Genomic DNA, 11,982 nt, shown 5'->3' on the forward strand with positions numbered 1-11,982 from the left:
TAAATCATGTTTTCTCCATTAATATCAACACTTTGTTTACATTTAAAGTACAATGACCTTATTGAACTGGTTACATAGCAGCTGCTGCAGTACCAGCGGTGCCCATCAGGTGGCAGCATTTCAGTGGTAAATCCTTATTTAGCTGCTTGTATAGATGTTTATTTATTTTTTTGTTTTCATTTCACACAAGAGTAAAAATGAAGACTGCCTCCTGAATTCAAAATCCCACTAAAGTTAATATACCTAAATATTATCGATAGTGTATTGTGAATCAAAAATTCTATCAAATAAATCTAGTGGAGTAAAAATAATATTTTAATAAGCTGTGGAAAACGAGGAAATATAGTAAAAGTACTTGAGTCAACGTGTGAGACCCTGAGGGGCTTTAAAGTGGAGCTGCAGCTGCTTCAGGTCAAACAAGTGCAAAATCCCACCATGCATATCAAATAACCCACCAAACCAGTTTCTTAAGCCCCCGGCCACTGGAGCCTCTGAAAAACCATAGCGCTCCAATATCAGAGAAAACCTCAAGACACAGCCAACACTTACAGCTTGGTTTTTTATTTCAAGGGGGAAAATGCAGGAGGAGGCTGACATGTAGACGAGAAAAGACAGGGGGGGGGCATCAGGCCGCTCAGTCTCATGGCAAGGTACAGATTGTCCATCACATGCCAGAAGATCAGCCTCCTCTCTTTAAACCTCACAGCAGCAAACATTCACTAGATTCAGGCTGCGCACACTTCACTGTCACAAACCAGGCGTTGTGATGTTTGTGTCCCTGTGAACACAAAGAAATCAGGATTGCTTCAGTCTTCATGAACCGTTTCTGAGTCACTGCGAATAGGATTGTGAATGTGTGTCCACTTTACTGTTACGACCCACAATCAGAGACATGACATGAGGCATTGAAGACATTACACGGGACATTCCACAGTCTCTTCTTGCACTTTGTGTGTCTGACTCTAATAACTAAGGTCGGCTGAGATCCACATTCTGCTGTATGAGCTGATCAGACAGAAAAAGCTAAATTTCGCCTTGTGTCATTTTTGCAAATACAATATTTTGCATTGGGAGGGTTTTCTTAATCGTCTAACAACAATCTACACCAGGCCAAAACTATTGTTTATCAAAATGAAATGAAAAATAAAGTGTCAAACCATGAGTCAATGTCAGTATCGTTGTCTTGGTCTTAGGAAACTATCCAAAGTACCAACTACACTGTTAGAAGGCAACTTATTGGCTTTTATTACTTTATTGAAGTAATAATTTTGAGGAACTTGTATCTCTGATTTACTTTGAACATACAACTTCAGAAGAATTAACACAAAGTATAACCAACAAATAAATTACGTTGTATTTCAGATATAAGTTTTACGAGTTCAGATAAAGAACTTGTGGATCTTTGTTGATCCAGGGGGGAGAGTTTACCCAACAGTAATTAAAAGCTGCCCCACATCGACCAGCTGCAGGTTTAAGTAATGTACAAAGGAATTCATGAGTAACAATAATTTAATGATATTTGAACAGATTCATAAAGGTCTTTTCTGCTCATAAGGAAAACCTTTTAATTAGTGAATTTCCACCTCTGATCTTTATTTTCTTTCTGTCTGAACAAATCGTCAGAATCACCACTCGTGTCTCAGAATATTATTATTATTATGATAAATATCTTTTCCAGATTGACAGTTCTGACACCTACTACAGGTCGACTGTCACAGAGTAACCTGTCGACATTCTGTTCTTCTGACCTCAACACTGTCAAGTCTGGTCTTTGTTTTAGTGGTTCAGGTTCCTGAGTTTTAACAGCATGAGAGCAGTAAGAACCGTGGGTAATGTACAGTAACATGGACGGATGGGTAATAGAGAGTGAAATTTAAATATCTCATCACCAGATACAGTTAAGATGTAACACAGCAGACGCATCGATAAAAGACTCCAGACCATCAGACATAAACAAAGTCTCTGCTCAGTGCTCGGATAAAGCAGTAAAGTTTCATTTCAGTCCTTCTCCGGTGTTCGTCTGTCGCATTCCTCCTCTTCGTCCTCCTCTTCGTCCTCCTCTTCGTCCTCCTCCTCCTCGTCGTCTCCAAACGTCTGCTCCTCCATTTTGACGAGCGAGTGTGAGCGTGCCGCCACCTGAGCAGCGAGGGCGGAGCTGAAACTCAGAGCCTCGGAGCCGTGGATCTCAGTCAGTCTGTCCATCAAGGTGACGGCGGTGACTTTTGGCTGCAGGAGGCAGTCCAGGCCGTTCTGGGACTCCGCCCCCTCCTCCAGGAGCCCATCGTACTGATGAAGCTCGGACCCTCCTCCTCCTCCTCTGTTGCAGACTGAACTCACTACCGACTCCTTGTCCTCCGCCTCCGCTCCACAGATGAACTCCATCACCGGCTCCACGGAGGGGTCAGGGCTCACCCTGTCTGTTTCTTCTCCATCACTTCCTGCGGGCTGCTCTGAGATGTGGTTTCCCGCCTCATCCCCGGTTTCTGCCGAGCCTACAGAGGTCGGAGCATCTGGTGGGTTGGTGGCAGGATCTGAATCTTCAGTGCAAGCTGAAAGCGCCACAGCAGCTGCAAGACGAAGAAACACAAACAGGATTTAGGGATCGACTCGTATACTGATTTATGATTTTGTCTCGTGGATTATTTTAGTATCAGCAGAAAGACGGACTGCAGATAAACACCATTGCAGACCTTGGTCATTGAAGAGCAGCTGCTTCCTCTTCATCCTCTCCCCCTCTGATGCACGGAAGCCCAGGACAGCCTTCAGCTCCGACAGGACGCGACGAGACTCCTCCCTCTCACGGCGCTGACGCTCCCGCTCCTCCGGTGACAAAATGTCAAAAAAAGACCCTCGGCCTTCCCCGTCAGAGTCCGAGTCGGACACGTAGGCCTCCCACTCCTGGTCAAACCAAACAGTGCAACAGGGCGACAACATGAGGAGAAGATAGAAGGGAAAGGCGCTGAGCCTAGTACGAAAATATGAACTGTCGTGATGGACATTTTGTGTAAACAGAGAAAGACAATGAGAGATATCAGGTGGAAGAGGAGATTTGATCCTACCAGCTCCTCTGGCACAGGGTCTCTGTCCAGGATCAAGGGGTACGATGGAGGAGGAGCAGGAATCTCAGTCACAGGGGCTCCACACTGCTCCTGGCCTTCAGCATTACCTGCAGAGATTGTGTATCATTACATTTCTGCAATAAAATCCCCACAACAGCTCAACACAGCAGTTTGGTCACTGTGTTGAAGGTCACGGTCTGTAATTTCATCCTACATTGTGGAGGAGCGACTTCCTCAATGACGGGCAACAGACTTGAGTCACAGTTAAGGAAGTAGGAAGTGTGTTAAAAATAGAACGACAGTAAATATGGAAACAATATGCGACTAAAGAGGGTGTTGTGTATGTGTAGGGTGCCGTGAGGAGCAGGGAATGATGAGTATGAGCTCATAATTTCAGCTTCACATAGAAAGCTGCCATTTTGACTCAAATGTCTGGTAATTGTTAAGATGTCTGCATATAACTAAATTCACTGGATTAGTGATTCTTCCTTATCTAGAGTACTTGTTACGTTATTTTAAGTCTTTTCAAAAGTACAATTAAGTTTAAAAAACGCATCAAGTGCCTAAAACAGAGAAGTCAGGAAACACCGCTGGCCCGACTCAGTTCGATATAGCTAGTGTCTTCTCACCTGAACAGGCGTTGGCCCGTCTCAGCATGCGCGCCACCTGGTTGACGCTGTCCTCCCAGCAGCCCGTGCTGGCCTGCATGTGCGGCTGCAGCTGGTGCAGCCGGTCGTTGAGGTCCTGGTAGCCCTCGCACGACAGCTCCGTCAGCTCCTTGGAAACCATCAGTTTCTCCAGGTCGTCCTCCAGGATGATCATCCTGACGACGTCGGACACAGAGGAGGACGAGCGGTGTCAACAGTGTGTGACAATGATGTAACAACTTTATGTGGTAAATACTTTGAATACACTCAAACTTAATGTACTATGTCCTTATGCACATTCCTTTACAATGTACCATTCCTGTTTTACTGATGCAGTGACCCACTTTCATCATACTCATTATAAAAGTGTCATTTGATCTTAATAGAGGTGTAGAAAGAGTACACTCAGGATTTTCTCTGTGTTTGTGTGTCTGTGTGTGTCTCTCACTCGCTCAGCATGGCCTTGAGGTGCAGCTGAAGGCTTCGGATGGACGTGTGCAGGGTGTTGAGCTCCCGGCACTTCTCCCTGGCTCGCCCGGTCTTGTCGGAGCCCGTCGACCTCGGCTGGGTTTCAAAGTGCCGGTGGAAGTCGTAGCTGCGCTGCACTTCACAGAGGCAGCCGGCCAGGGCGAGATGCAGGGGCTCAGTTACAGCGGCGATAGAGAGGTGCAGGGGAGATGGAGGAAGAGGGGGGGTTTCTCCTTTGAGCACGCCCTCTTCCGGGTCCTCTATTCGGCGCGGGGATAGTAGAAGAGCCAATCGGCGGAAACATTCAGAGCTCTGTCCCACCCACAGCTGGAACAGCATCTGCAGGAGAACAAACCACCAAACACATGTCGTCAAGTTCCCAGCACCGCTCTCTTTTCTCTTTTATATAATCTCTGAGCTGTTGCCACCTCAAGCCTCTTTACCTCAGGTCAGTGCATGAATACAATGTCAAACTATCACCTTCCTCACAGCTCTGAATCAGAGAGGAAAGTAGAACCAAAACAGACACTGAGCACAACGATGGACAACAGAGAAGTGGATCAGGTGGATTTACGAGTAACGAGTGGCTAGAGAAGTTTCCATCGGCATTTTGATCCTTCTCTAGTGGTGAAAAATGAAAACCATTGAAACAAACAAGTAGAAAATCAAGTGAAAACTAAATAAAAAGTTCACTATACTCTTGTCCTGTCATTAAAAGGAACATCCTCTAGTACAGTGCACGCCTGACCTCCATCTTTCTGACTTGTGCTACCTCCCTGCACCACCCCCTCTCGATTCTCCAGGTTATAAACCTGCTGGATTTACCTTCAGGGCCGGCAGGCTGTAGTCGTCCGTCAGCTCCTGCGCCTGCTCGTCCCCCAGGTGCTCGATTCCCAGGCCGAGGCCCAGCTCCTTCAGAGGCACCGCAGACACATAGTTTGTCACGTTATCGATCTCAGAGTTGAGAGGAAACGTTTGCAGGGGTTAAGGACGCACCACACGTCTATGAAAACAATGACCATCTCTACAGAGTTACATATTCCTCAATTTCAATTAATGTATATCTTATCAGGAGATATTTTGTATATGCCTGTAAATGGCTCTAGATATCAACCTTGAAAGGAGGATTCTGCTTCTTAATGGCTTTTTATCTAAAAAGAAATATAAAACTATGTGATATACGAGAAAGGATATGCCTTGAGCATGTGACAGGTGGCCCTACGCGAGGCTCTGAAGGCTGAGCGGAGGGCCCGGTAGAGAGCCTTCCTCAGTCCAATCAGCTGCTGGCCCCGCGGCACCGCCCCTGGACCCGCCCTGCTAAAGGAGCCGGCTGCACTCACCCTGTCGAGCAAACTTGACAAGTGAAATGTGATACAACTGTGGAGACGTCCCAGAGAGGCAGGGGGGCACACACAACACTGAACAACACATCACTAAAGACACACAAGACGTTTGCTACGTGACAAACAACACACGGAGACAATTCAGACATGAACACTACACAGGAGGGTTACACTACTCAACTATTTTACTATTAAAGGAACAATTTGGTAAATTAGCTTATTCATTTTCTTGGACATAGTTAGATAATAAGATTGATTTATTCTGTATTGAATTCTTTAAATGACTTTAAAGAATTTTCCTTAGTATAATACCAGATTAACAAAGATTTTCTGTGATGCTAAAGCTGAACAAACAAACAGACAAATAAGTTCTACTCTAACATAAATAATTGCACAGCTTTAGACACGCTACCTGAAGAGGTTAATTAACACACTCTCGAAAAAGGAGGGAGATAATTGAGCAGGCTCAGGTGGATCATTATGTGTTTGATTGACAGGCAGGTGGAAGTGAGAGGAGTACACTTACAGGGTGAATCCTCTGGAGATGACCTCGGTCTCCTGCACCAGACGCAGGGCTTTACGAGACAGGCCCGTCAGAGTCTTGCCGTTGTGGACCATAGTCTGGAGCTGTGTGACGCGGGCGTGGACGGCCCTCTGCACACGGCCCCGTCTCCAGAGCGTGATCCCCCTCAGTCCGACCCAGCCCAGCAGGGCCAGGCTCCAGGGGGCGACAGCCAGAGACCAGAGGCCCTCGGAGACGGAGCAAAGACCCATCAGCACCGCGGCCAGGCCAACCAGCCCCGCCATGTCCCTGAGAGAGGGAGAGACAAGAACTCTGATCAGCTACATAGGAACGGGCTGTGAAAATACTTTAATGTAAAATTTAAAATAATTCTTTGGGAAATAAAGGTTTCCCCAAAGAATTATTATACTACAAGATTTTTGAGGCTCTAGTTTCACTCTGTACTGGTTTTATATTGGAAAGCACTATATTCTCTGGTGATCCAATTATCCTGCCCACTCCTTCCCACCTACATACCAGAGGGAGGGCCTGGCGATGAAGCTCGGTCTGGGCAGGGTGCTGGCTCGGCTGGGTGAGCCAGAGAGCGAGGAGGCGAGGGTGAGCAGGCTCGGGTCCAACAGCTCAATCAGCTCCACGTCCTCCTGCAGCAGCACGTCCTGGTCCAGAATGCACCTCACCGAGTACTGGCCGAACACGCAGTCCTGCAAGATGGAGGAAAAAACAAACAACCGTTGAAAATAAAAGTATGCGAAGGTGGTGGTTTTAGTGTCAGCATTCTTTTCCACCTACCAGCTGCTGCTCCAGCTTATGAGATGCAGCTGCCTGGTGCATCGGGCTCCATCTCCACACGGCCTCAGCCAACCTCCACAACCGTCCTCCCTGCAAAACACACAGGGGAGACCTTATGATGCAGTCAATTAAGTACATGCTCCTGTGCAGCGCTTTCAAACAGCCCCAGTGGATTTGAAATATATTCCATATCAAAACACCAAGTAATACACCTGCAAGTCTAACAATTATTTTGTCTTGCTCCCACGAACCATGAATGCATTTCCCAGTAATCACACCAAACACAAGTGAGTAACACTCGCTCACGGTCAAAAGGAGTTTCCCAGGGGACAAACTCTTTCAGCCAACAACAATAAGTGCAATGTGTGTTTGTAAAAACTCACTCTTCGGTCTTAAATAGCAGAAGACAGGAAAAACACACCCCGGCTTCACTTTGCTGGATTTCTACTTTGGAACTATAACTGAGTGTTTACATTTTCAGCATCAACAAAACTCAAACTGTGATCCTTCTTAAATACATGGTTGTCAGAGAGGGAAGAGAGGTTTTAGTTCCAGAAAAAGAAACACGTTGGTTCGCATTACACTGGAGACACTACACAGAAACACACACTTGTTTTATTCCCAGCAGCCGGGGAGTCCCTGTGTAAACACACTGAAACATTCAGTCACCACAGAGCAGAGCGTCACATTTTAAGTCCACTGACATTTCAGCACAGAACAAAACTCTCGGGCTTTTTCAAAATGCTGCAAACTGCTGAAAGCACACAAAATATTCCTAAACTGTGTAAAGCCGAATCATGAATAGGATCTAATGTAATCTGCTTAAGTGTGTGTGCGTGTGTGTGCATGGCATCACTGAAGTGCTTTGTTTAGACTAATTCTGAAAGATGTTTGTGTCGAGGTTGTAAAAATAACACACACGTACGTTCTTATCAGTTAAGAGTTTAAAAACAGGGAATCCTATTGAATCCTGCATCACAACATCCTGTGAAACGTGTGTGACGTGTTTGTTTGTGAGACAGATGCTTTGGGGGTTATTGATCCAGACTGGGACATCTGCACCATGACCCTCTTCCTGAGGGAAAAACCCAAGTTGTTAATCTAACAGATGCAGTCAGATTGATTATTGATCATAGACAGAGTACCAGGGCTCGACATTCACACAACCCTGGTCATCGGTCTCAGCCAACAATGTGTGTGTACATTCACACTCACACTGCAGTTAATATCCTGAGCCACTCATCAGTATTCTACTGGTGTCACAGGGAGCAGTGGTCTGACTGTTACTGTGGGAGTCAGTAAACACACCACACTGGATCTCACGTATGATAACACGTATGTGTTTGTGCCAAAACAATAAGTTGTTTAATCAAAGGAATTAAAATTAAAATTATTGTCGTAATAACTGTTTACTTAAAAAAATACCCATGATTCTCTTACTGTAGTAAGCCCAGCTATAGTTTTTTGTGAACAATCTGCATTTCTCCCATTTATAGTTAAGATCCTTAAATTTGCCTGATCATTATAACACAGTTGTAAAACAGGCTAATCTGGTTTTGCAGTTTCACAGCTGCACATTATTTTCCCAACTAACAGTTTGACCTATAAACCCACCACATTTTCCTGAAGACGAAAGTGACAACTACAGATTTCTAGTTTTGTTCAGGCAGCAAATAAATTCCCCAAGCGATATTCAGTTTAACATTTCTTTCAATATGCAACTTTACTGTTTCAGCTCTAGACTGGAACAGATGAGATTAGGAGCAATTCTCCACTTGACAGCTAGGACGACTTATTTGCTTAAGCAACATAAACACAGAGCAAGAACCAAACCAGGAAAATATGGCAATAAAAATAAAATTAAATATTTGAATTCACCTCACAGCATCGAGGCATGTTTCATCTTGCCAAAAACACAGTTTGAACGGCAATGATCACTCTCACACCTGACTGCAAGAGAGACCTTTCATTTTCAGTTGTATAAATGTGGGAAAATACAATGTAACACTAGATTCCAGAGGCATTTACTCACATTTATAACTGAGACCATATTAAAGTGCTTTATGTTCACTGGAGCGTACAAGGTAAGATGGTCAATGAGAGCGGGAAACAGATTTCTCATCCATTCATGTGATGTGTGAGGATTCAAGCCAAAACTTCAGGAAAACAGCAACTTCTCTATTTTATGTAATAAAAGATCAATTTGCACCTTCTCCACACTATCAGGTCAAAGACAGACTACCACACATACTGTACATACCAGGCCAGCTCACACAGTGAGGCCCTTTGCCACAATTAAACTGTGGCTTATCAGCTTGAACATGATGTTCGTCTCGGATCCAACTTTCCCTGAGCTCCAGGAAACTGGTCGTGGAGGGATGAGCCGTAAGCTTTCCTGTTTCATCTGAATCCCTCGGACCCCCCCCGCCGCGACTCATTAGAACAACAGCCAACCAGAGAGGAAGAGTGACACGTACGGAAAGTTCCTGAGTGAAGGAAACACAACGCTGTTTCCCGTTGCAAGAGGAGGAAGATGGGGGGAGGAAACCAGGGAGGGGATGGGGGTCATGTGATCCTCAGCTTTTCAGGACACGTTTCTCAAATCTCAGTCGCCAATGGTTTAATAAGATTAATGCAAGCGGCATTAAAAGTTAACAGTTTTAATCCATTTTTTTTTTAGCGCAAAGAAGACGTGTATTAAAAAACAGGCGTACACATGTGAATTTCAGTCAAGCATTCACACCGAGTTTATAAGAGGAAGGACGTCAGAGGGAAAGCAGAGTGAGTCTTAGTAATCACATTTGTCCTATCGCTTCTAATATGGCACAACAGCTGGAGAGAGAGAGAGAGAGAGAGAGAGAGAGAGAGAGAAAGAGAGAGAGATGCAACACAGGGAAATGTTCTCATCCCGATCACAGAGTCAAGAACATGCAACACAGAATACCTGTATGTTTGTGAAGGGATTCATCACAGCCATGTCTGCCCAACACTCTCTCTGTAAACCAGTGTGCATGACTGGGGGTGATTCTGTGCCAGTGTGTGTGATTGTTGTGAGTCAATAGTCAAATTAATTACTTTCTGTCTGACTGCACAAATCAAACAGCGACACACAGACAGACAGACAGACAGACAGACAGACAGACAGACACCACTGACCCAGGTCACAATGCAGATCATTTGAATTGAAAATAGTAGATGTTAGACAAGTTATTTGGGGTAGCTCTTATCACACTGATGTTTTTTCATATGTTTTAATTACTTATTTGATGATTGACAGCTGAGACTGACTTGCGACTGATCCTGTGTGTGTTTATCGGCTCAATCCCCTGATCACAACTGCAAAAACTCTGGCACCATATTACATCATCAAGATGGCAGCGTTCCTGTTTGGGATATTTTGGCTTCAGTTCCGAAAAGTGGGTGGAGTTGGAGATGCGTCCAACTAATAATTATTTAAAATCATCTAACTTGCGTGTTTGGATTTGTTTTGGGATCAAGTCTGTCTAAGCTGGCGGCAGATTTCCCTCTGTGACCATAAACAGAGATGAATTAAGATTGATGTGTCCATTGACATTTCGTGTCAGTGATGGAGGAAACTCACAGAGGTTTTCTGCGGCGGGGGGAGGTCTCCCTCTGGTCCTCCATATTCCTCCTCCTGCGATGCCGTCGGACATGCCTCAAAGTCTGTGTGGCCTAAATCGTGCAGGTACTGGAAAAGAGGAGAGTTCTGCAAAGAGAGAAAGAGAGAGAGAGAGAGAGAGAGAGAGAGAGAGAGAGAGACACGGTCAGACACCTTGTAGAAGCAGCTGAGGAAAGATGGAGGAGACGGGTAAAAAAAAAGCGCCAAATGGACGGAGGCAGAAGAGACTGCAGGTGATTAGGTCATCAGTTTCATGCAGGTCGACCCAGAACACAACCGGATTGTTCTCTGGTTTTATCACAGGAGTCCTAAAGCGCCGCTGATTCTCTGAGCTGTCGACTTTCCCCTCAGGCTTCATCAGATAAAGTTGGGGGGTCTCCACCCTCAACTACAGCTGCCCTCTCTGCAGCCTTCTTCCTCTCTTTCTAAAAGGGAGGGATGCTGTAAAGCCAAGGTGCCTGCACACCTAAATCTGTCAACTCATGCCAATGTCCCGGCTGTGCTCTCAAGCCTCTGCATCCACACAGGCGATGCAGCTTCTTGCCCCTGGACAGAAAACCAGCTCAGACATAAACCGTGAGGAGAACAGAGGAGGAGAAATGCACCATGGTCGGATTAGTGTCAAAAAGATGTCTGAGCCTCTGTCTGTGAGCATCTGTCTGTGAGCATCTGTCAGTGAGCATCTGTGTCTGCAGCCTGTTGTGCTGCACATCTGCACAGTCACCTGCAAAACAACGAGAAGCTACTCACATGCATTGTCACACGAAGCCGCAGCTCATGTTGTCACCACCCAGATGTGTCAGTGTGTGTGTGAGTGAGTGTGTGAGTGTATGTGTTTCCGGAACCGACGCATTGGGTCTGGTCCTCCTCCTCCTCCTTCACCACCTCCTCCTCCTCCTCCTCCGCCAGCAACTGGTCTAACAATAACGCAACACCGACAACAATGAACCGTGTGGCCGAGCTGAGCCTCCCTCATGACCGGTAAAGCGCCTTGGCAGCTCCGCGGCGCGTCTCCGGCCAAATCGGTGGATTTGTTCCGCGCTGACAAAGCGTGGAGGCTGCTTCTTCTTGTGGAGCTAGCATGCCCCGTTAGCCCGTTAGCTCCCTAGGCTAAGCTACGCTAGGTGCCGCAGACGGACCCAGCGCCATGACATAGCAATAAAAAGTTTGCGGGTGCTTTAAAAAAAAATGTAATAATGACAACACAAACCTCGAACACCACGTCTTCATCGAGCTCCTCAGTCATTGCTCTGCGCCATCGACCCGCAGCCCGTCCAGCATGATGGGGGTTGTAGGCGGCGGCGGTGGGAGGCAGCAGCCGCTGGGAAGTTGGGAGCAGTTTAGCCGGTGGCTAAAACTCTACGTCAGAAAACTACAACTCCCATGATGCTCGTCTTCAACAACCGTCTCTCAGAGCGTGTCAGAGCGCCTCACGCGGCCATGAGAGGGAACTGCAGCTAAAATGTACACTTAAATTCAGAAATTACTTCTAAAGGTAGACGAGTGAACACAT

At 46.0% G+C, this 11,982-nt stretch overlaps 1 protein-coding gene across 2 annotated transcripts; it reads right to left on the minus strand.

Annotated features, from left to right (window-relative positions):
* Positions 1 to 1,491: 1,491 nt before the first annotated feature.
* vezt (vezatin, adherens junctions transmembrane protein) lies at positions 1,492 to 11,820 on the minus strand. 2 transcript variants are annotated; one of them, XM_062382858.1, is made up of 12 exons: positions 11,680 to 11,820; positions 10,431 to 10,556; positions 6,830 to 6,919; positions 6,557 to 6,741; positions 6,044 to 6,328; positions 5,369 to 5,515; positions 5,000 to 5,147; positions 4,155 to 4,513; positions 3,689 to 3,882; positions 3,060 to 3,166; positions 2,691 to 2,898; positions 1,492 to 2,567 (listed from the first exon to the last, which is right to left on the minus strand). In XM_062382858.1, the coding sequence occupies exons 1-12, from the start codon at positions 11,713 to 11,715 to the stop codon at positions 1,999 to 2,001; spliced, it is 2,454 nt and encodes an 817-aa protein (XP_062238842.1). In that variant the 5' UTR covers positions 11,716 to 11,820; the 3' UTR covers positions 1,492 to 1,998. The 2 variants fall into 2 exon arrangements, with proteins under 2 accessions (XP_062238842.1, XP_062238841.1); XM_062382857.1 differs by having other exon boundaries at positions 5,369 to 5,527.
* Positions 11,821 to 11,982: the final 162 nt, after the last annotated feature.

Source organism: Platichthys flesus, chromosome 23, assembly GCF_949316205.1.
Source record: "Platichthys flesus chromosome 23, fPlaFle2.1, whole genome shotgun sequence".
NCBI classification, from domain to species: domain Eukaryota; kingdom Metazoa; phylum Chordata; class Actinopteri; order Pleuronectiformes; family Pleuronectidae; genus Platichthys; species Platichthys flesus.

Coding starts and splice junctions, on each gene's coding strand:
- vezt (XM_062382857.1), bottom strand. CDS start 11,715: ATGACTGAGGAGCTCGATGAAGACGTGGTGTTCGAG. Junction 3,883..4,154: donor CTCAAGGCCATGCTGAGCGA/GTGAGAGACACA, acceptor CGACGTCGTCAG/GATGATCATCCTGGAGGACG. Junction 2,899..3,059: donor ACCCTGTGCCAGAGGAGCTG/GTAGGATCAAAT, acceptor TGGTTTGACCAG/GAGTGGGAGGCCTACGTGTC.